The 24,771-nt window shown below is 37.3% G+C and overlaps 2 protein-coding genes across 3 annotated transcripts in view; one reads left to right on the forward strand and one right to left on the reverse strand.

The window, feature by feature from the left end:
• Window positions 1–214: 214 nt before the first annotated feature.
• Window positions 215–21,379, reverse strand: drc9 (dynein regulatory complex subunit 9). Of its 2 annotated transcripts, none has more exons than XM_016561321.1 (9): window positions 21,159–21,379; window positions 11,560–11,711; window positions 11,249–11,377; window positions 11,066–11,147; window positions 10,639–10,800; window positions 10,151–10,225; window positions 7,832–7,963; window positions 7,605–7,706; window positions 215–402 (listed from the first exon to the last, which is right to left on the reverse strand). In XM_016561321.1, exons 1-9 carry the CDS (start codon window positions 21,255–21,257, stop codon window positions 295–297), a joined length of 1,041 nt encoding a protein of 346 aa, XP_016416807.1. In that variant the 5' UTR covers window positions 21,258–21,379; the 3' UTR covers window positions 215–294. The 2 variants fall into 2 exon arrangements, with proteins under 2 accessions (XP_016416807.1, XP_016416806.1); XM_016561320.1 differs by having other exon boundaries at window positions 11,560–11,714.
• Window positions 21,380–24,401: 3,022 nt separating this feature from the next.
• Window positions 24,402–24,771, forward strand: part of LOC107746956 (homeodomain-interacting protein kinase 3-like) — a 37,645-nt gene continuing 37,275 nt past the window's right edge. The window contains exon 1 of the mRNA XM_016561314.1: window positions 24,402–24,729. The gene's annotated coding sequence lies outside the window, so the exon portion shown is untranslated. The remainder of the gene's footprint in view (window positions 24,730–24,771) is intronic.

Genomic DNA, 24,771 nt, shown 5'->3' on the forward strand with positions numbered 1-24,771 from the left:
ACTCTGCCCTTGCAAAGATTTCCTTGCCTTTTGTAATTAATTTATATATTGCAGCCACTAAAAACGTGTATTGTCACAGTCATTATTTCTTCTTCTTTTTGCCTTTTTTGCCACCTTTAGACTTGGATTTGTCTTTCTTAGGAGAACCTATTCCTTTACGTACAAGAGTCCCTCGCCACCAGGCCTGGATCTGAAAAGAGATACATGTTCTGCCGCTGCTCTTGCAAAGATTTCCTTGCCTTTTGTAATTAATTTATATATTGCAGCCACTAAAAACGTGTATTGTCACAGTCATTATTTCTTCTTCTTTTTGCCTTTTTTGCCACCTTTAGACTTGGATTTGTCTTTCTTAGGAGAACCTATTCCTTTACGTACAAGAGTCCCTCGCCACCAGGCCTGGATCTGAAAAGAGATACATGAAATAAAAGAGTACATCAAGGATTAGTTATAGTTATTTTTTTCTCCCTCATATTGCAAATGTATTGATTATTCTGTTTAGTTATAGGGGCCAAGCACCAAAAGTGTGTAGGCAACTATATATATTTTTAAATACTTTATACCTTTTATTTTTCTGATTTAGGTACAAAAGTTTTTTTTTTTTAATTATTAAATGTGTAAGTATTGTTGGTGTCGGCAATTTAACATGTTGACAAGAAATTTACTATGTATCAACAGGATTGGTTAAAGGTTAGAATTAAAAAATTGGCACAACCCACAGCATGAAGAATTTCAATTGGAAATATAGCTGCAAGCAGCGATGGCGGGCCCAAGCCGTCAGTGCAAACGCCACCCCGGAGGCATCAGGAGAACGGTGCACAGTGGGCACATGCATTTACAGTAACCGTCTGGCAGTCTGGTTTTAAGGGATACGGCAATTAAAGGGTTAAGGGATCAATAGGGCCCTGCGCCTTTCTGGCTTGGGCCCTAATGACAAGAAAATTAATTTATTATTTTTTATTATTTTATTTTATATAATATTATTATATATATAAATAATATAAATAATTATATATAAATAATATTTTATTTTATTATTATTTATTAATTACAGAAGGAATTGCATTGCTCTAAAAGCCTGTTCACACCAAGAAACAACTGTAATGATAATAAGCCTAATTATAAAATGGATAGTTCTGGTCCATGAAACTGGTTGGTCCGTGATTTGTTTATGATAAAGCATGGATATAACCATTTTCACTATCTTTGTATTACTGTGTGCATCACTCTTAACAACCAGCCTTAGCAACATAAACAATCTATATACAGTCAGATATACGTACCATGACCATGTATTATGTATTTCAGCAAAAAGTAACTGTTTATTAATTATTTAATGAAGAATGAGTGATCCCTGCTGACGTTATGTCTGTGTCATCCACCTTTAAAGGGGTCATGAAATGAGAATCAAAATTCCCTTTTGATATATAAGAGGTCATTGTGCAATAAAAACATCCTGTAAGTTTCAGAACTCAAAACTCAAAACGACTGTATGTGCCACTTTATGACGTAATTGTGTGGCTAAACCCCGCCTCCACAGAAGATCAACATGCTTCTACATCGCTGCCTGTTTAGCCCCGCCCACCGATTCGCATACATAGTAGGTCAATGACAAGATCAGCAAACACAGGTCTATGCAGAAACCAAACAATAAACTTTGATGAACTTTATTTTTAATTAAGTGACAGACCACGACAGTAAGAACTTTGTTCCCTTGTTCACTTCATTTTACTGTGGATTCATTTACAAACAAGGCACAATTCGATGCAGGATTTTCAGAAAGATTGAAACTAAAAGATGATACTGTGCCAACTATATAGGATCTGACAGTAACGTCACAACACACCAGTGTAAGTAACTGTTTTCATTACATGATCATCATTGCTTTGTCTGTTATTACAGATCATTTGGTATGTACTGAGTATAAATGTGTTTTTAACCTAAATCACAGCAGTGTCCATCTTTGAAGGATGTAGGCTGTCAAACATACACAACTGTTAGCCAATCATAGCAGTGGGATTACTTCTGAGTCTACAATCCGCCACGCCTATTCAAACAGAGTGTTCCGATGAGGTGGGTCAAAACAGGACAGAAAATAGCCTATTACATCTAAATTACTGTTTTTTTAATGTAAAAATCTTGATAACATTATAAGTGGACCTCAGAGAACAGTATAACATAATAAAATAAAAGGCAGTTCATGACCCCTTTAATCTGTTTTTTTTTTTTTTTCCAGCTGATGAACAATAAAAACAATTACAGCCAAACAAAATTGCTGCAATTACGTAAACGGAACGTACCTGAAGGGTACATTGACAATAAACATGTTATTGTCTGTTGGGGTGAATCCCAATATGATTATCATTATAGTTATCGGTATCGTTTTTGTTCTTGATGTAAACAGGCCTAATTGAAAGCATTTGCTATGCCTATTTATTCCCAGATGTGTGAAATACATTGTTCAATGCTGTTAAAATAAAAATATTTAATAATATAATATGATTTTTTTGCAATACGTACACAATCATACATACACACAGATATAAACACACAGATTATTTGAATTTTATTCAATTGTTTCTTCATACATGTCAGAACCCATAATTCCTATTTACTACCTCAATTCAAAATATAGCTGCAAGCAGCAATTAAGGGGCCAAGCACAAAGAAGGCAAGATAAGTCATGCCAGCATGGCTGGGAACATTAGACCCACTGCCTCAATGAGCAAATATAGTCACTAGTAATGTGATTGAAAGATTTATAGGTGTTGCTGTGACCAAACTGATGTGGTGTGGTCAGAGTAAGGTGTCAACGACACATGCAAAGTTTGGTGTAAATATGGCATAGCATTGCGGAAATACAGCCTCGAGTCAATGTGGCATCATGCTATTAACTTCGTTGATGTGGTATACTAAAACAGTTTTGTCTATCTATTGGAAATACATAACTTTTTGCTGGCATGGTCTGAAGATGATTTGAGTCAAATTTGGTAAAAATTGGACCAACGGCTCTAGGAGGTTTTTAAAATAAATTCAAATGGTGATGGGAAGTTCAGCTGATTATGGTATAATTGGTATCAATGTTCTCGGCATAATCCAAGCAATCTAACAAGACCAGTCACATGACAAGAGGCAAAACTGTTTATAAGCTATTAGCATTTATTTTTTATTTTTTGAAATTTCATAATTTCATAATTTCATCCAAAGATTCGAATTAAACTTATGCGCAAAACTAGAATATTGCATAAAACATTTGTGAATAAAGCACCGTTTCCATCCAACGAGTCAATGAGAACAAAATCATCACTTCCTGGTAAACTGGCACTAAATATCACTAAGAAAACTAGGAGAAGCCACTGAATATAATAATTTTCATATATGATAAATTACTTGCACCTCAGCGCGAGCAGATGAAACACAATAAATGCGGTCATTGCTTTCGGAGGTGGATGCTGCTGTTTAGGAACGCAGTCATGTAAGCCAATTATACAGAAATACTTTGACAACAGACTTTGCTCATATAGATGCTGTGAACGAGATCGGTCCACTGGTTAGTCAAGTTATCCCGTCTCATAGCGCAAAGTCACATGACTTTTTCGATGTGCATGGAGGAATTTATTCAGCAAATATGTTTCCATCATAGTTTATGCACATTTTTTCTTATCAGATAGAAAGTTTATCCTACTCAAATGTGCACATAAGTTTTTTATGCGCATTTTTAGAATTTATGCGCATCTTGGAGTTTCCATCCAGCGTTTTTTATGCAATATACCAAAATGCGCATAAAATAGGTGGATGGAAACATAGCTAATACACATATAACATTTGGTGTCAATATGGCAAAGCTTTGCAGAGATATATCCTGAGATGCAGTTTGGCATTATTATAGCAAATTCATTGATGCGTTAAACGATAACCCTTTTGTATATCAACACAAAATCCACAACTTTTTGTTGGCATAGTCTGAAGATGATCGGAGTCAAACTTCGTGAAAATTGGACAAATGGTCTAGGAGGAGTTCGAAAAGTAGGCGTTTAACATAAATAAAAATGGCGGACAGGAAGTTCGGCCGACTATGGCAAAAATGGTATCTATGGTCTCGGAATGACCCAAAGAATATATTGAGCCGTTTCATTACAATAGGCAAATATAATCAAAAGTTATCAGCATTTTTGGAAATTTCATTATTAATGGTTTATGGCTTCATATGAATGGTTTATCACTTTTGACCAATAGGTGGTGCTGTTACCAAATTGATGTGACGTGGTCAGTGTAGGGTGGCAATGGCACATACAGTACAAAGTTTGTTGTCAATATGTCAAAGATACAGAGATACAGCCTCAGATGCAGTTTGGCATCATTCCAGCAAATTTGTGGATGCGTTAAACAATAACAGTTTTGTATATTGACACAAAATCCATAAATTTTTGCCAGCATGGTCTAAAGACGATCTGCATCAAATTTGGTGAAAATCTGGGAGGAGTTTTAAAAAGTAGGTTTTCAGCATAAATCAAAATGGCGGACAGGAAGTTCGGCTGACTACAGCAAAATTGGTATCTATGTTCTCTGAATTTCATTACAATAGACTAATATACTCAAAATATATTAGCATTTTTGGAAATTTCATTATAACATCTGACCACAAGGTCAGATATAGCATTACGACTTCAAACTGATGACGAACCCTCCACGTCCACAGGGATCTCCACACAGAGAGGAATATTTGCAAAAACCAAAGGCCTGTGTGCATCAAAACAACGGAAGTATGACGAACAGTACATAAAATACGAATTCACGTGCATCACAGTTAATAACAAACCACATCCATAGTGTGTTGTAAGTTCAGAGGTGCTTGCAAATAGGGTTGCAAAAAGGTGGAAAATTTCCAGCAAATTTCGGAAATATTCCAGAAATTTTGGAAACTTTCCAGAATTTTTTTAAATATTCCAGGGATTTTTAGAAAGTTTCCGAAAATTTACCGGAAATTTTTCACCCCTTTGCAACCCTACTTGCAAATGACAGTTTGAAACCTGTGAAACTGATACGTCACTTTCAAACCAAACATCTAATGTTAAAAGATAAACTGTTTGACTTTTTTCGCCATAAAGAATCAGCATTAGCAAGTCAAAAACAAACTATGACCAGCCAAACCACTCTTGCCAGTAAAAGCACTTACTGCTTCATATGAGGTGGTGCATTTAGTTGCCAAGGCCAAAAAACCTCATACAATTGCAGACAGCCTCATTCATCCAGCAGCAATGGCCATCTGTATAGAGGGCACAACAGGATAAGAAATCTTTGAATGACTTCCACATTTACGCTCCGTTTCCAAACAGTTAAAATGACAAATAAATGCATACTCTGAAAGCGCTCCACAAGACATGTGTGATTATATTACTGAATGCTCAAAATTGAACAGGAGAATGCACGTTTTAAACAGCTTATTGTATAGGTAAGTTAATCACCGTTCTAATCTAATGCGCTGCTACACTGTAACGCACACACATAGGCTACAGAAGTAGCTCGTACATCACGCACACATCGCGCGCGCACAGAATCATTCAGCGCGGAAATGTATTGTCAACACTGTTCTGTGATTTCTCAATAAAATAGCTTAGAAACTGAAAAGTTCAAGCATATATTTCTTAATAACTAAATCCCACAGCTTCACTACTAGTAGAGAGACGCTGCCAGGTAGAATTAATTCACACACGCAATCACTCTCAATGCATTTATATGAATGTAATCTTTACTGTGCTACTTTATCCGTATCTGATTTAGAACGTGCCTGAATTTGTGAGAAATATAACGACCCAAAGACAAAAGAACTGATCAAAATGAGCTGTTATAGGAGCAATAGCCATGTGGGCAGCGCTGTGTCATATGCCATAGCTGTGCACAAGGTGTTTGTCACAGCTCCAGACTTATTTGTTCATTAATGACATCATCAGCGACTAGTCGACTTCGACTCGACTTTCATCACATAAAAGTCGACTTTAAAAAAGTCGTTCAACCCCTAGTGTGTGCACAGATGGAGCGGGATCAATGTTAGGGAAAAATAAAGGACTTTGGTTCGTGAAGTAGCTCCGCACGTTCGTTTCACCCCCTGTATGTTTCACAGAGAGGCCCTTGCAGCAAAAACTCTTCCTGCAGAGTTGAGTGCAGTGCTTAAAACAGCAACACAAATTGTAAATTTCATAAAGACTCAACCCAGAAAATCAAGACTGTTTGGCCTGTTGTGCAAAGAAATGGGGTCAGAATATGAATTGTTACTTTAGCACACGGAGGTAAGATGGCTCTTTAGAGGGAAAGTACTGCAGCGGATATTTTCATTGCGTGATGAACTGAGGATTTTTCTGCATGATTATGGATCTTCCTTTGCAAATTATTTTACTGACCTGAAGTGGCTCACAGATCTTGCATACCTGTTTGACATTTTTGATAGACTTAAAGGGGTCATGAACTGAGAAACCAAAATTCCATTGACCTTTTGACATATAAGAGGTCACTGTACTATAAAAAAACATCCTGAAAGTTTCAGAACTCAAAACTTTGCATTGTTTGTGTTGCTTTCCTTCTGATCCCAACGCTAGGAAAGAGTGAATTAACTTTTTTTTAATGAAGTTCCTGACCGCGTCAGTAAGAACTCCTTTGTTTAACTTTATTTTACCACGGATTCGTTTACAAACAAGGCACAATTCGATGCAGGTTTTTTTTCAAAAAGATTGAAACTAAAAGATGATGCTGTGCCAACTATATTGGATCCGACAGACATGTCGCAACACACAAGTGTGAGAGCAACTGCTTTCATTATGTGATCACTATTGCTTTGTTAAACAGATCGTTTTTGATATGTACTGAGTATTTATGCGTTTTTAACCTAAATCACAGCAGCGTCCATCTGTGAAGGATGTAGATTGTCGAACATACACAAGCCAATCATAGCAGTGGGATTACTTCCGAGTCTACAATCCATCACGCCTATTCAAACAGAGCATTCTGATTTAAAAACAGGACAGAAAATAGCCTATTATTTCTAAATTATGATGTAAATTATGATGTAAAAATCGTGATAACATTATAAGTAGACCTCAGAGGACAGTACAAAATAAAAAAACAGAGGCGGTTCATGACCCCTTTAATACCCTACATTTGACTGGGTTCGTAACCCTTTCATCAAAAGCACAGTGAGTCTGTCATCAAATCTTAGAACCAAATCTTCGTTCTATGGGCTGCCATAGACTCAAGAGCGGAAAAAGAAGAAGCAGAAGAAACTATAGAATACTATACTAAAGAAGAAGAATAATACTATGAACGCACCATTCCGTGCTTGGCCCCTAATTAAACTCAACTTCAGGGACTGGACTGAAATTCTCAATTAAATTCTGAATTGTACACATACAAGTTGATCAAAACTGTCTGTTTTCCACAAACAATTTAAAGAAGACTGCAGTTCTTTTGCATACAGGGGTCAGTTCTATAAAGCCCTGAAATACCAATTTGCATCATATACTGCTCAGAAGTAATTACATAATAAAATTATATACCTACTCATAGTCATTTTCCTTTGACCTACTTTTCCTAGAATCTATGAAGCTAGATTTTACCTTAGTTGCTGCATCTCTCTCCTTCTGCTCCTTCTCCAGCTGTGCACGCAAGCATTCCTTCTCTGTCCTGTCCTCAATGATAACTTCTTGCATGTCTCTGCACTGAGGTACAAAAAGGTATTTTACAATTTGCCAGTGCTAATCAATACTTTATCAAAAATAATTCTGAAAGGAATTAATATCAGGAGACAGTAAACATGTAGTGCTGATGTGCTTTATATAAAAACCTTCTTGGACAGCTCCTGAATTCGTGCCTGGCTGACATTTCTTTTATTCTGTAGAGCAGTGATCTCTTGCTCCTTCTTCTCCATGTCTTTTTCATACCGCTGGATCCAAAACTGTAACTTCTCCTGTAAGTTCTTTTAGGCACAAAAAGTTCAGTGACAGCAATGAATTCCAAAGTCATTAGTAAAGTTTTGCTGATGCATGGGAATTCTGTTGAGACTTCAGAATTCCAGAGTGCATTCCAAAATGCATTGTTAGCCAAACTGTGGTTGCAAGTTCTGTTGTTACCAACATAGTTCAATGATTTGCCTGTTCCTGAAACCATAATTGTATCCGAAATCACATACTGTCTGGTAACATTTGGTTTCAAACTTACTTTTATCAGATCAATGTTTATTATTTCATGAGTACAATGAATTTGGATATACTACTCGTTCGTCTCATACTGTACAGTTTTTTTTTTTTGCCTACTATACAGTAGAAAAATAAGCAAATTCAGATGCCAGGGTAGTTCCAACACTTGCAAAGTTCTGTTGTTGGAACAACAACCTGTGTGTAACGGACGGAACACAGGAAGCGTGCGGATCCATCTGCAAGGCTTTATTAACTGAGACGTGGTCAAAAACAGGCATAGGTCAGACAATGGCAAACAGGTATATTGATGGCAAGGCAAGAGGGATAATCAAGGTACAAGGCAAAGGTCCAGGCAGGGGCAAACAGTATCCAATACGGCAAGACTCAAGAGATAATCCAGGTAAACAGGCAGTGATCAGAACACGGGGAAACAGACAAGGCAAGACAAAGAAAACAAGACACTAGGCTCGGTAATGCAGCTAACACTAGGTGAGTGGAAAATGCAGAACAATACACGGCGATCTGAACAGGAACTGAGAGAGTGTTAAATAGTGTGTGTAATGGCTCTCAGGTGAGCGTGTGATTAGTGACGGCTGTGTGATCAGTGAATTCAGCTGTGTAAGTGCAATGAATGATGGGAACTGTAGTCCGGAGTGACATGTAACAGTCTGTGTAGTGTGAGAGTCAATGTAATGGTAGAATGACCTCTAGTGGCAATCGGCCGGAAGGCCACGGACCGGATTCGTGACACTGTGGTTAGAAGTAGAGTTTATTGTTAGTATGGTGTGGACTTCATGCTCTTGGGCAAAATAAACACACTAACATGCAGTACATTCTATATATTTCATTCCATTTAAATCTACAATGAATTAATCATTAAATAAAGCTAAACAAACAAAAATTGTAAAGTATTTCTCAGATGCACTGTTGATTACAGCAGCATTTTGGAGAAATTACATTGTGGAGAAAGCTGCTGATTGAAGGATCGGCATGTCTATAAACGTGCACTCCAATTGCTTACATGTTAAAATGAACATCTTTCTGTTGTTTGTGGAAATTAACTATACTAATCTTACATTCATTGCGATCTTGAATCTGTTCATTGGCTAATTGGCAGAAGGTATTACTGTCATTAACGGCAGTTCTATATTGTTGAACCAACGATCATGTTACTACGGTTTCAGGAAACAGTTGTGACTAGCTACTTATTTTCTAAGTGGTGAGTTTTGTTATTGTTTGGAATATCTTTCCTGGTAAATTAGAGCAGTAAGGGAAATTAAGTGTTGTTCATCATAATCATTAAAATGTGGGCTAAATTATTTAAATACAGTATGAATTAGAAACACATTTCTATAGGTGTTTTCCAAACACTTCTTAATAGTTTATGAAAAAGCCCATAGGTTGTCATATTTGTGTTTACCTAGGTATTATTATGTCAGGCTCTATAACAGGGGTATCCAATCCTGCTCCTGGTGGGCCAATATCCAGCAGATTTTAGCTCCAACCTGCCCCAATACACTTTCCTGAAAGTCTGTTGTGTGGGTGTTTTTTTTTTGTTTTTTTATCTGAAGGCAGCATATCTTGGCTGCAACTTCATAAAGCGTTGTTGAAGGCTGTCTGAATTTGAAGGATCATTGGAGAGCAGCATTCATTTTGCATCCTTCTTTCAGCATATTTAGAAACCTCAGAGGTACTGGATTAAGCAGGATGCAACCTCGATAGAATGCAACCTTCCAACTGAGAAGCACCTAGTAATCATCAAGACCTTTATTAGTTCGTTCAGAGTTGGAGCTGAACTCTGCAGAGCACCGTGGTCCTCCAGAAGCAGGATTGGATGCCCATGTTCTACACCAACTAGGGTACTACCTTCAGTTCTCACAGGTACACAACCCTGTAAGTACAAATCTAGTTTGTTTTACAAAGCTTTATGAATTACACTTCATAAAATAAAGTTGTACTTCACTCACTGCATGCTGTCTTTTCAGGAAGGTCTCCAACTCCATGTGAACATTCTTTTCCTCTTCAGTTCTCTCTTGCAGCATCTGAGAGTGCATATTAAAATGTGTATGTATTGTGGGTATGTTAGCATTATTGTAATTACTATAATTATGACTTATTAAACTTGTAATTTGGAAACTCTGAATTTATGAAATCACTGACATCTGTCAGTTGAACATATTGTTGTAAAAAAACAGTGGCAGTGTCTTCAACAGTTAAAAGTACCTATCTACACAATATACCATTATTCCTTTTTTTGTTCTTCAATATTTCTTCAATAAGAGCATCAAGAGGTGTGGCTCAAATGCTTTAATGGACACCAACATTCTTCAATATATCTTCTTTTGTGTTACAGCTTTAAGTGTTGGATAAATATTCTGGGCTGACACAAGGGTGTTGCTATAGTGTTCTATGTAGTTTCTAGGGCACAAAATGATGCAACTACATAGACACACACCCCAACTTCATCCTCCAGTTCCTTCTCTTTGTGACTGTTGACTTTCAGTCCCTGGCAGACCAGCTGTTCAGCACAGCTATTCACGAATTTCCCTTGTCGGTTTGACAGCACCCTTATGTCCTGTACCTGGTCTCTCAGGTAGGCCACCAATTCTTCAAGCCTCTGAGAAGAAAACAGTCTTTTCAGCCAGACTGCAAAAGCCACATGCATATTTGTCTACAATTTTTGACCAAAGTTCTTAGGTGAAGACGATGCCATACTTTTTTTCTATCAACTTTGATACAATTGTCATATTGTTCAAACATCTCTATATTATGCACAGTAAAATCACAATTTTATTTAACAATAAAATATTACATAAATGGTGTTCAAGTCAAATTAAATATTAATTAATAAAAAGTTTGTATGTAAAAAAATAGGTGATTACCACACACTCCTCTGTTTTTTGCTTGTGAATGTCAAGTAACTCTTTCTGCAGTGCTTTAATCCTGAGTCGACCCTCTTCCTCCCTACGGTTTATGTACAATGTGTTGCATGTTCACTGTTTTAGGTTATATATTATAATCATGTGATATGTTGGGGTGAATGATTGGTCACTTCATGTTAAGACCTGTTTATTATGTCGAGAAGCTGGGCTTTCTTCTTTCGCTGCTCTTCTACTGCTGAAAAGAGACTCTGAAAAGAGTTCTTCTCCTGCCGGTCAACCATTAGCCCATTTATCACATCTGACACAAACTGCCTATATTGGATCATAGATTGTATTGAAATGGTTTATGAAACATTATGAAACATTATAAAAATACAATAAAATGTGAGCTCAAACTCAAAATGTATATAAAATTACATTAAATGAAAAACAATAGCCAAACGTGTTAACTGCATATAGTGTAGCAACACTATACTAGAGAAATGTGTACTCACCTGTCTTTCTGCACTTTGGCCAGGTTGTCAGGAGTAAATAGCCTCTCCTGAATACTAAATTGCTTTTGGGATTGGTGTAATTCTCCTGTGAAATCAGAAAAACTGCTCCCAGCCATCAGTCGAGCTGTTTTCAGATACAGTTCCGTCCTTTGCTGCTAAATAAAGAGAGTGATATAGAATGTAGTAAAAAAAAAAAAAAAAAGAGAAAAACAGGATTGGGAGATAAAAAACAAGAAGGATGGCATGTTTACTATGAGACTATTGTTACTATTGTTTGGCGATTAAAGAGCTGGACTGGCAATAACGATTGTATTTTCAAACCCAACAAGGAACTATCCCTATTCTGTCCTTGATCAAGACACTTGACCTCAAGTTATAGCAAGAGGACCGTCTAATATGTGCTATAAGTTGAGTCAGTCTCATGAAACCTGTCAAGAACATGTCCAGTCAAAATTATATGAAAGAAATTATTTTCATGACAACTAAGCGCATCTTGCCACCAATACTCATATTCATCCTGCATCGATTTCTGTAATTGTGAAAATTACATTTAATTTTTATTTTCTCAATGAGGTAAATTGTGACGTGGACAAGTTTTTGTAAAATTTATCCAGTTATTTAAAGGGTTAGTTCACCCAAAAATGAAAATCCCCCTTTTGGAGAATATCAGCTGGACGTAAACTACGTATGCTGTTCTGTGTCAGCTGCGTCACGCCGGATCTGTTCCTACGTTGTTTGTGCTTTGATTTGATTGAAAACAACATATCGGCGTGACGTAGCTGACACAGAATAGCATACGCTGTTTACGTCCAGCGGATATTCTCCAAAATGGCACCAGGGTGATGCGGAGGAGACGAATTGTTGAATAAAGTTTTTTTTTTTCTTTTTCTTTTGTGCACAAAAAGTATTCTCGTAGCTTCGTATAATAGCGGATGAACCACTGATGTCACATGGATTATTTTATAGATCTCCTTGCCACGTTTCTGGACGTGGGAACATTTCAGTTGCGTTGCTGTCTATGCAGGGTCAGACAGCTCTCAGATTCCATCAAAAATATCTTAATTTGTATTCCGAAGATGAACGAAGGTCTTACGGGTTTGAAATGACATGAGAGTGAGTAATTAATGACAGAATTTTCATTTTTGGGTGAACTAACCCTTTAAGGTTCATCAGAAGGTTAATCTAACTACTATTTTAACTTTTAAAGTTCAACAATGAACAGGGGTTTTAAGGGGGGCTTACCCCATCCACCGTAAGGTTTTCACCCCTCATCAGACTACATTGTTTTCGTCCAGGAAAAATGGAAAGTGAAGACATACTTATTTTCATTTGTTATTTTCAAATGTTATTTTCATTAGATTTTTTAAAATCAAAACGTATTATTGTTGTTATGGCATTACATTAAAATCACGCAAATAAATTATTAAAGACACAATGACAGACAGCACTCATTTAAAATGACAGAGATGTAGAAACTAGGGCTGGGAATCGATTCCAAAAAGAATCGATTCCTCGATTTCGAGGCGTTGGGGATCGAGTAGGGTTGGGCGATGTCTACAGTGAAACATCGTGATGGACGATGACATCGGGGGGCGGGGCGGGGTTAGGGGTGTGCGCGAAGCGTGAAAGAAATAACGCATTATACAAAGCCACTAAAAGGTTAGCCGCTTGCTAGCAGTAGCCTGTTTCATTACAGTACATGAAAGTTCACTTACCACATACACAGAGTAAGGAGAAATGTCTGATAGGACGATGGCGAATGATTTGCAAATCCTGAGCACCAATGACAAACATCTAATCTTGTCAAATGTGTGGTAAGTACTGCTGCTCCATAGTATAGCGTCCTTGTGATCGCGAATCTCAAAAGTGAAAGTAAAATGAGAGCGCGCAATCGAAAGTGGTTTCAATAGCAGCTCCCTGATGCCCGCAATTTATATACAGTCGCCTATACTTACCCAACGATATAATTGCAAGAAAAAGTATTGAAGTATTTTTTTTAATCCTTCCATCTCGTAGGCTATTTATTCCCTTTAAGGTTTCCGTAGTACACTTAATTTCCTTTCCGAACACGGAACTGGGATGCGGCGGATTGCGGGAGAGGGGGTGGGGAATCACGATGTCAGCTTAACATCGTCCGTTTTCAGTTCAACAAAGCTTATCTATGGGTGCCTCTCAAACGGAAGGCTGCATATCTCGGCTGCTGCGTCATCAAACGTCGCTGTTTCAGTGTACAGTTTATTAATTTTGTGCAAAGCATACAGTTAAAGTAAACATCATTCAGCTGAGCTGTGCACATGCATTTCAGACACTTCACGTCCACTGCTGAGCTATGGGCTATGACTATCATGGGCAATGCAGACAAAATTACAATTCAAAATCAATCAGAGCTACAGAAATGTATCGCAATTTTTACAAATCCTGCAGTCATGGCGAAATTAGGTTCCTCCAGTCTAAAAAAAAACAGGAATCGAAAAAGAACCGAAAACAACAGTGAGGAATCGACTCTTGGAATCGAATCCCATTGATTCCAGAACCTTTACAATGATATTGTCTCTACACACATGTGAATTGTTTTTGTTTTGTTGATCACGTGGCAGTGAAAGATGTCATGAAGACATAAGACATGGAATACCTAACAATTGTAAGTCAGCTCTCTGTGTTTCTCAAATGAACACAGACTACAAATGTTTTTTTTAATAGATGATTTGACTGTGCTAACCATCTTAAAAACGGTCTGTCTTCTAGCCTGATCATCCAAACCACCTACCGTTGGAGATCCCTCTCACAGTCCTGGCAAACAAGGGACCCAGAGTGCCATGGATTATACACAGCTGCTCAAGTAACAGGACCATCATGACAACTATGTGATGGTCCTTGAGTTTCTGTCACCCTGCAATAACTTGGTTTGTTCCTTAGAGGGCCAGGGAGGCAGGCTCGATGAGAGTTTAATTCACCACATCATGCAGCAAGCGATGCAGGCAGCTCAAACATATTGTCACAGTGTTGTGTTTCTTGGCGACATAATGTTGGAGAACTTTATCATGGACACAGACTCTGCAGGAGCTGATTGACTTGGGACCTCTTGAGGAAATTGTATGCCAACATTGTATGATATGCTTTATCCCTCAGAGCTGACAAAGAATACATGCTTTGGTTACGAAAATGTACACATAAGTTTAAATCTCTTTCCTGCAGGCACCATGGACTAGCCTCTTGAGTACAGGATTAACCTCTGGTGAGTGCTTGTATTGTCAAAAGGTGAGATCTTCATCACAAGAAAATAAGTCTGATCCCAATCATAATACAAATGTTCTTCCAGATCAGATCTTATAGCTTAGACTAGTAACATAACTGAAATGTAAAAGCTGTAGGTCATAATCAGATGCCTCTCCCATCTTTCTGCACAGAATGCTGTCATTTGATCTGTAGCTTCCTGCAGCATAAGCCTAAGCAGCGGCTCAATCTAGGGAAGATGCTCCACCATGACTGTTTTCAGGTGCTGAGCGTAAAATCAGCCCATTTTTTTACACATATGCTATTGTTGGTAATTTTGATTGGGAAGAAATTAAGAAGTTTAATGTATTTAGGCAATGTTTTGCTTTCTATTTTGTTTTAGGTCCTCATGTAAGTCGGTAAGAAAATGAGCTCCAGAGTCTCAGCATCTTACAGGGCAGGCAGGCCATGGTGGCATCTGGCGCCATGGCTTGAAGCAGCAATATTTGTGTCTGGTGGTACTGCTTGCTTGGGGATGTCTATATTTATGCATAGCTAGTTTTTGCCTTACTTTTTAACCTGCAATGTCCCATCACTGTCTCCACAACCCTGTCATAAGTATCAGTCCAAGAGGTCTCTGTCTTGCTTGCATTGCTCACCAGAGGGTCCTGCCACAGCCTCCTCAAAGGCCTGTAATGACCGTCCTCATCTCAGCACTCTCCATCATGTCTGACTGGTTCCAGAGTCTCCACCGCTCTGGTTCCTTTTGGGTTTCCTCTCATTGCTGCCCACAAGTTCAAGCTTTGATGTCCCAGAGGTTCCTAGGCTGCTGTGGGGTACCAGCTGCTGTGGTACCAGGGCTTCTCGGTGGTTCCTGTCGTGTCTACATGGTCTCAGAGCTCCTTGTCATGTCTGCACATTCTCAAAAGCTTGTCCTGGACTCTGAAGTCTCTGCGACGTGAGTTGAGCTAGATGTTCTCTAAAGGCTGACTAGCAGGTTCATGCTATGGCCACCAAAAGGTGCCTGTCTGCTCAGTCTCAGATGTACTTCTCATGGCTGTCCCAGATGCTATGCTCCATGAAATGTGTGTCTCAGGTCCCAAAGGTTTCTGTAATGGCTGGATCTCATGGATGTCCCAGGCTTCTGTGTTCCATGTGATGTTTTCTAATTACCAGCAGTTCAAGAAAAGATCTCCTCCTGCCATGGACATCCCAAAGATTGTAAAGGCTGGTCCAGAGTTTGAGTTCCCAGTAATGTGTGCTCAGGACCCCAGACACTCCTGTCATGCCTGTCTCAGTGCTTTCTGTGTAGGTTGCTCCAGTTCCAGAGCTCTTTATCTTGGCTGCCCTGCTACGAGTGCTCCCTAAAGTTTCTGTGGACACCCCAAAGGTTCCTGCAATGACTGCTCTGGTCTCTGCGCTATCCACCATGTCATGTCCACCCAGCACCAAAATTGACTGTCATTCAACCACAGAGGTTCCCGCTACTGAGATTTACTGCTACTTCCTGCTACTGATTAAGATTTCTGTAATGGCTGCCCTAATGGTCTCTGTCTGAACCCCCTGCTACAAGAGCTCCCAAAAAGGTTCCCATAAATGCTGCCTCGGAATTAGAGAAGACAGTGATGAGACAGTGCTGCCTCAAAGTTACGTTGAGTTATATTGTGACTGTTTATGTTGTATGTTAATACCCTATGAAATGTGTTTTCTAAAAAAGTTCTAAAATTTCTCACTCTGTTCTTTAAAAAATGTTGCCTCCCTTTTTTCATTATTTCTATTTTATTTTGGAGAGAATTTACAGAACATGTTTTGTTCCCTATTATTCATATATGTGATATAGAGATATAAAATATTCTAATATTCTAAAACAAAAAAGTTTTTATTTGTCATACTTATAAGCCAGAAATCATAGTAGTAAAATTAGAGGAATAATACTCACTGTCAAAAAGGAAGAAAAAAAAAAGACTTGATGTGTTCAATGTAGGGATGGGTACAGAGAACCGGTATTTTTTTGGACCGGTATTTTTTGGCTCTTATTCAGAGCGCGTACACCCGAAGCGTCCGTACGGTCCGGTCAAGCAGCACCTGATTACGTAGTTATCGTCTGATTGCGCTAATACTGTCAAAAACACACACGATTTACATATAAACACAGTTAATTATGTCTAAAGTGAAAGTAAACAGTTGAGAGAGAAATGGATGCCTGCAGCTCTTAGGGACAGTACTAAACATGCTGCCACTTGTCATTAAAGGGATAGTTCACCCAAAAATTTTGTTGTATCAAACATGTATTCATTTTTATGTATTCTTGTGCTGAACACAAATGAAGATATTTTAAAGAATGTGGGTAACCAAACAGTTGCTGGTTCCCAATGACTTTAATAGTAGGAATAAAAAAAAAGAAAGTCACTGGGGACCAGCAACTGTTTAGTTTCCCACATTCTTCAAAATAACTTTTTATGTTCAACAGAAGAAAGAAACTCATTCAGATTTAAAACAACTTGAGAGTGAGTAAATGATGACACACTTTTCATTTTTGAGTGAACTATTCCTTTAATGTTAATAAAATAAAACACAAAGAGAAATGTAACTCACTGCTCTTGACTGAAGAACTTTGATACAGTTGCTAAACTTGAAATTTTCAACAACTTTTCACTTCATATCTTTTGCACCAAATAGTATCGATAACAGTATCGATAAGTACCGGTATCGATAAGCAGTATCTGTATCGGTATCGATAAAATGTAAACGATACCCATCCCTAGTTCAATGACATGTTTTCAACATGGGTAAAATCCCAGAGTTTTCAGTTAGGCTAAAGTAAGGAAAAACACAGCTAGGAGGAACAACCATCAAACAATGGCAAAATCTGGATGAGAAATATCTTTTAGAACATTAGAACCTACAGTTAGCTATATCATAGAGCTATGAAAATGAATGAGAGCTATTCAGCTATATTCAGCTGTATACCTACAGTAAATAATCCATAGAAAGTAATCATGGATTTTAAATTAACAATATGTGAATTAATGTTGTAATTTTGTTGCTAGCTCTGTGGCTTGTGCTTGTTGCTCCACTGGGACATGAGCGTGCATTGGCCAAAACAGTGACGTAACGTACAAGACTGAACGAGATTCACCGGCATTATGTCAAGAGATGAGGCAGCCTAAAATCTCACTGCCTCTCAACTGTAGCCTGCTTTTGTTCCCCACCAAATCTTTCATGTGCTGTACCTCATTTTTGGTGGCAAATGCAACCAATTTAGGCACAGCCTGGAGAGCTGAGAATAATTTGCTAGGTTTTTTTTTTTTTTACATTAAAGGGGTCATATGATGCTGCTAAAAAGAACATTCTTTTGTATATTTGGTGTGATGAAATGTGTTTATGCGGTTTTCATGAAATTAATGAAATGTATGAAATTAACTTTTTCACTCACTTGCTAATTTGGCTACTAAATTTACTACTCCTTTACAGAAGGAGAAGGCTTTCCTGCTGGACGCTCCTGTTTCTCAGTTAGGGCTTTTTGGCACTGTTCTGCACTACAAAGCAACAGTCAGCCGCTTTCTGGCAGTTGATTCCCCAACAGGCTCAAGAGCTTCTGTTCTGTCAGTTCCGCTGTGTTAGGAATATTAGGCAACAACAGATAAGTGCTTGAATGTCTCAAATCTCATTCATTTTCTCAGATTTTGCTGACAGCAGATTGTTTGTTAGCTAAAAGATACGATGAACATAATCTGAGGTGTCACAAAAACAATTGACGATAACACTTGCTTAACTAGACAGAGAATATTGTCTATAAATATTACACAATTTAAAGAACATAATGATACTGTTTGCAATCGTAATGTAACAAAGAATATAAGATTAGAACTGACTGGGGCTGCAAATTAGTCATTGGCTAGAAGCCTGTATGTAGAGCATCTGTAATGTTATTCAGCATTGTCCCTGTTAAATAACCAACTAAATTAACAAGTTTGCAAGTGTGTATCTAAGTGAACACATTCCAATGCGTTCCGAAACTTTGATTCATTCAAATTGATTCTAAATCATGCTAGCAACATGTTAAAACAATGCTAGAAACATGTTAGAATGGTAGTATGTGCTAACAACATGCCAGTAACGTGCTAGTGACATGCTAAACCATGCTAAACATGTTAGCAACGTCTAGCAAACATAGCACAACACTTTTATCTTAATATATGCTAACTACTAGTTTAACATGTCAGCAATGCCTAAATTAATTTAGTCTGATGTGGTGTATAGTGCTCTTATGAGGTCTAATTGTGTCTGAGGTGGTGTATTAAGGACTGAACTGGTTTCATGTGGTTTTATTAGTGTCTGTTGAGGTCAAATGCGGTCGTAAGTGCTCTAATATTGTCTCTCTGAGTTTTTATTGGTTGTCCTGTCTTCATCTGACTTTCTGTCTGCACATCTGAGAGTAAAACCTTCTCACTTCAAGCCTTTAAAACTATCTTATACTTTTATGCCAGCCAACACAAGGTTTGTCATCAAACTTTATCTAGTTAAACATTCTGGGCCTCGTTTATCAATTTAACGTAGAAACGATCGCAGATCCGAGAGCACAAATCATCTTACGACAGTGTTCACATGTGATTCATAAAACATTCGTATGTAAACTATACAATAAAACACAAACTAAGCTATAGTGGCATTCATTGTAATAAACGTCAAGCTAAAATAAACTTATTTACAACAAAACTGAAACGGCATTGGGCTCATATGGGATGATATTAGACTCTAAATGATTAATAGATGCACGCACAATTATCCATGCACTGCATACATTTTATACATGTATCTTACTAACCACAAACAAATACCTTTCAATTTGAACAATAAAACACAAACTAAGCTATAGTGGCATTCATTGTAATAAACGTCAAGCTAAAATAAACTTATTTACAACAAAACTGAAACGGCATTGGGCTCAGGAGTCTCTCTCATTCGAAAAGAATCCAAACGTTTCCATTTTTGCTATGGAACATTTGGTTGCTAAACTATTATTATTCATCATGTAAACAAGGCTTATACATCACTCATGTTCCTTCACATGCGCAATAATGTTTGTTTGGGCACTGCACACTGATTTTATAGCGGACCTTTTACATTAAGCAGTTATGTTTGGTTAAATGCATTTTTGATGATGAATGTCAAGTCAGCAAGTTAGCAAAATGTTGTTGTTTTTTTATCTGTTTGGCTAATTATTTTATAGAAATATATTTCGTATAGCCCTATTTATTTTATTCCTTTTATATACTTAATTTCTGTTTTCTCCATTCACAGAAGCACTGCAATCTTATTGGTTAACGATCGCCTAATGTGCTAAAAGTCAGTCATCTGACTGTACTGTATGCATGCCTGTTTATGAATTACACAGATGGGGAGCACGGCACAATAGAAACAATGACACAGCTGGCCTCATGGTGCCTTTGCGGGCACCATCACAAACTTCCCACTTGTACCACTTGACAAATTCAAGAGATCGACTTCACATTGCTTTCATATGCAATTTTTAAATACCACATTCCTGTTTACTATCATTCTGGTAGCACGTGGAGGCAGCATCAGTGAAAACAGGCATAGCTTTAGCAACATTAGCCTTACAGAGTGCCAAGAAGCTCTTTCAGAAAGGCAATTTGGAAAACAAAATATGACTTCTATGTTCGTTGGTGCATCTCAAAACACAACACTTGTAATACCTCTTTGGCCCTGACATTGTATATCTCCAGCAGCTACAGCAAGAAAACAGTAATGACGGACTGATGCTTTTCACTCATGGCTGTGTCTATGCTAATATGACGTAAATCGTCACAAATGGGCAGGATTTCTCCCTACGGTGAGGTGTACATAGGGAGAAATCTGGAATCGCCTGATCAGAGAGACTGTTTATGATTTATTGGGATTATATAAAAAATGAGTGGGTGGATTTTTACCATTATAGGCTGGTTGTTTTCACACACTGCGGCCACACAACTGTGTTCAAACACCTTATAAAAGTGATTTTTGCATAATAGGTCCCCTTTAAATGAGTTCTATTGTGTTTGAAAGCAAAACGAATTATATTGTAATTAAAAAAAATAAATGGTTAAAATAAATGCGCCTGTGTTTAAAAGTAAGTGGTTCAACACAACTCGAATTAAAACCTAGATCAACATAGTCTTAATTAGCTCTAAACTTCAACCAATTTAATCCTTATTGGTGCAACCCACCCAAAAGGAATAAACATCAACAGGCACCAAATATAGCACACAGATCAATGTAACATTAGCAGATGACAAAAGAAATTACAACGTAGTTACAGTACAAATTGCTGTTCTTTAAATAGAAAACTATGAGGTTGTTTTAAGTTTGATGATGTTACTCACAGTGTCCTTTCCGGGGTGTATAATGTTTCCTAACACTGCCAGCTGATCAGCGCAGTCCTGCAGCACAGCACACGCTCTGAGCACATCTACAGACATCATACTGCTTAATCTGACCAAATAGATGGGGAAATAAAGGAAAATAACAAGTAACGGTTTCTTTTCTATCAAGCTAAAACAACAGACAAATCAACCGTGAAAAAAAGAGCTACACGAGCTGCCGTAGCTACGGTGTCCGTTGTCATGACAACACTTGTACACAGATCACATGTACATATTTGTTGGCTTTTTTTTAATTTTTTTTATTTTATTTTTTATACACCAGATTCAATTAATGTTAATGCACAATATATTTGAACCACTATATAATGTATTATTGTCTACACAGTGTAAAAAATTAACTCACATAAGCCAAGCATTGATGACCTTATGTTTCTCTCACAGGTAACGTCAAGAGTCATCGATGAGCGTTTCTTTATTTTATTAATTTAAATTTACATTAGCCTATATAATTTATTCAGAAGACGTCAAATGTTAATTGTGATTTTAAAGGGTATTTGTTGTGTTTTTAAAGAATGTCTATGTATTGTTATTGTCATTATCTTTTTTTATTTTTTATTTTTCTCTTGCCAAAATAGAATTTAAATATATGCTAAATAACAGTGAAGCTCAATTAAATTAATTTTGAAATTAATATACACACACACACACACACACACACACACACACACACAATTAGTGCTGTCAAACGATCAACACGATATTATATATATAGTTTCAACCTTTACACCAAATATATTTCAAAATGTATTTCAGGGACAAGACGATGCATTTCCAATAGTATCTTGTGGATGAAGATCAAAACTAGATTTATAATGATTTAATAATGTTTCATTTTTATGAATTGTAACTGTATATTTGAAAATACATAGTTTTTTCCATGTATGTGTAATTTACAACTTTACATCAATTTACATCTTTACATTTTTTTTTTTCATTAGGCTAGCATAATTTCTGCTGTCTCCATTACCAGTGTTGTGTAAACATCCAATACGATCTACTGTGATATCTCCCATTAAAACTAATTTACCTTTGCCCAATAAATCTTGACATGACGTTACCGGAACAGTATTTTTGTTCAATTGTTTATTATTATTATTTTTTTCAAACAGCAGAGGGCAGCAGATCGTACAATAAAGTGCTACGCATGTCAGGCTGTACCAAAAGAACCCAGAGTTCCTCAGAAGACGAGCACGTGTGGCTGGCTTGAAAACACAACACTACCAGTAAAATTATGATAACGTTAACACGTTCACCCTGGAGCAAGTGAAGTTCTCTAAAACATGATTCATTGATTATTTTCTTCCCATTCTTAAAATGTCCTCAAATTTGATTGGACGTGTTTCACAAGTTCTCCATGCTCCAGATAGTCTAGACCTCCTACCCAGAGGCCACGGGTAAATCGCAGCTGTGCTGATATTGAGAAGAACACCAGCACTCTTGCTCATGTGTTAATGTGCCTTTTCAATTGCAAATGCTTCTCACAAATGCCCCTACCATTTGCAAAAGCTGCCAGAACGACTGACAAGCCAGCAGGATATTTATATGGTGAAGCCTCACGGTCACACCTGTTGTCAAAGCAGCTAGACCTTTGCCTCAATACATTCAGGGCAAACAGATGCCGTAGAAAACCAGGTTAACAGCATGAGGCTAAATGGTGAACTATGAGTATCCTGTGATTGTTCGTTTTGTTAGTTGCAGAAGTTCAGTAGGGGTTAGAACAAACCACAACCAAAATGTAGGAAAAGCAAGACATAAAATGACAGTGTGTCAAGTGTTGTTAATGGATAACTTCTCTCTTTTTAAAAAAAATGTTATCATGTAATTCTTTTTCAAAAGAGAATACATTATGAATTATGCTATTATGTTAATTATGCTATAAATAGTTATTTCAATGCATATGCAAGTATTGCGCCATTTCCACTGAGACCACCTCCATCCCCCAGTTACATTCTGTTACCAGAAACGAGCCAGCACTAGGAGGAAAAGATTACCCTGTAGCCAGCTGGTCAAACATGACTGACCAAATGTCTTGAGATGTGTTCTTATACACATACAGAAACAAGAAGCCGCTTATGTCATCAAACTGATACTAAAAGTACTTTGAAGTACCTTGCTTGAATGTAGGCCATTTAAGAAGTTGCAGCTGTTCTGTCTCTTTCAGCTGCTTTAAAATGACAAATATTGTATCAGCAACAGGTTTGACATGGCGATTTGACATTTGACTTTTTAATTAGGACTAAGTACATCTTCATATACTGTAGCCTATATTTTCATAATTAGGCCTACTTCTACTGTCTTTGAAATATGGGTAAAGTGTACTGCCGAATATACTGACAAGCATGTTCACTAAAATATAATGTCATTTTTATTTAAACTTGTCATGTATTTAAATGTAATTACACATTCATTAACTTTATTATTAACTTTAAAATGTAACAAATAACACTAGTCTTTCAGTCATTCTTGAGAAGTGGGACAAAACAGGGTGCAAAATTGAAATAATAAAACCTTGTACTCAGACAAATGAAACTACACTTATTCATGACATTTAAAATTGAAAATATTTTTTATTTTTAAACCTAATAGAAGTTACCCTTGCTGGACCTGTTTTGTCCCATGTCTCAAGAATGACTGCTTTACGTGCTTTAGTTTAATATGTCAACACATAAATGTATTTTAAAGCATGACAAAAGATTAACAATGCACTTTAGGCTATAGAAAAATGTTTAATTTAACATAAATGCACTTTTTAAATGTGTACTTAAATGTGTTTAAGAAGCAGTGTACTCTCTTTACGTGCACTTTGATTTTATATTATCTTCAAGTGCAGTTTATTAAAAAAAAAAGTTTTTAGAATTTGAAGTAGCCTACACTACAATTGCACATTCAGTACAGTGAAGCACGCTTTTTCATAACGGTATAAATTAAAAAAACTACGGAACACATTCTAAAAGCATCATAGTGTTTCAAGCATAGATATGTATACGGTATATATATATATATATATATATATATATATATATATGCTTTCTAAGACATCTTAAGCAACTAACTATTGTATTGTGTATTGCAGTAACTATGGTTACTGTTTTTAAGGGTTGCAGTCACGTCTGCATCGAGTGTTTGATTCCCCTCCTCACTCTATTAGTTCGGCCTGACGCAGTGTCATAAGCAGCAAACATTCCTCGCGCAGCTGAGAGTGAGTGAGTGTACAGGGACATGATATCGACTGACAGTGCTGCTCTTCCCCGCACACAACATGGGCTCAACCGCCCATACCACCAAAGGCAGAGCCCCAGCTTCACTGCAAAGACCCGGACTCGGTTCTGTGTCGTGGATCGCGTGTATTGTTGAGATATTTGAGGTGTAAAATGTGGGTGATGGTGCTGTGGACTCAGGACAAGATGGCAGCAGTATGAGACACACACGTCTACATGCTGTGAGTTCTGTCGAAGTGTGTAAAATGATCGGAGAAGACCTGGATTACATCTACTGTTAGTCCGTGTGAAAGGTGAGACTTTTTAATTTGAGCGATTTTGTTTTACTGTTGATC

Source organism: Sinocyclocheilus rhinocerous, unplaced genomic scaffold (assembly GCF_001515625.1).
Source record: "Sinocyclocheilus rhinocerous isolate Xijiao unplaced genomic scaffold, SAMN03320098_v1.1 scaffold138, whole genome shotgun sequence".
NCBI classification, from domain to species: domain Eukaryota; kingdom Metazoa; phylum Chordata; class Actinopteri; order Cypriniformes; family Cyprinidae; genus Sinocyclocheilus; species Sinocyclocheilus rhinocerous.

Bases quoted from the DNA above. Each gene is read 5' to 3' on its own strand.
- drc9 (XM_016561320.1), bottom strand. From the start codon at position 21,257: ATGATGTCTGTAGATGTGCTCAGAGCGTGTGCTGTGCTGCAGGACTGC. The intron at 10,226-10,638 runs GTGTGTGTCTAT...ATGCACTCTCAG, and splicing joins AACTGGAGGATGAAGTTGGG to ATGCTGCAAGAGAGAACTGA. The intron at 7,707-7,831 runs GTTTTTATATAA...TTTGTACCTCAG, and splicing joins TTCAGGAGCTGTCCAAGAAG to TGCAGAGACATGCAAGAAGT.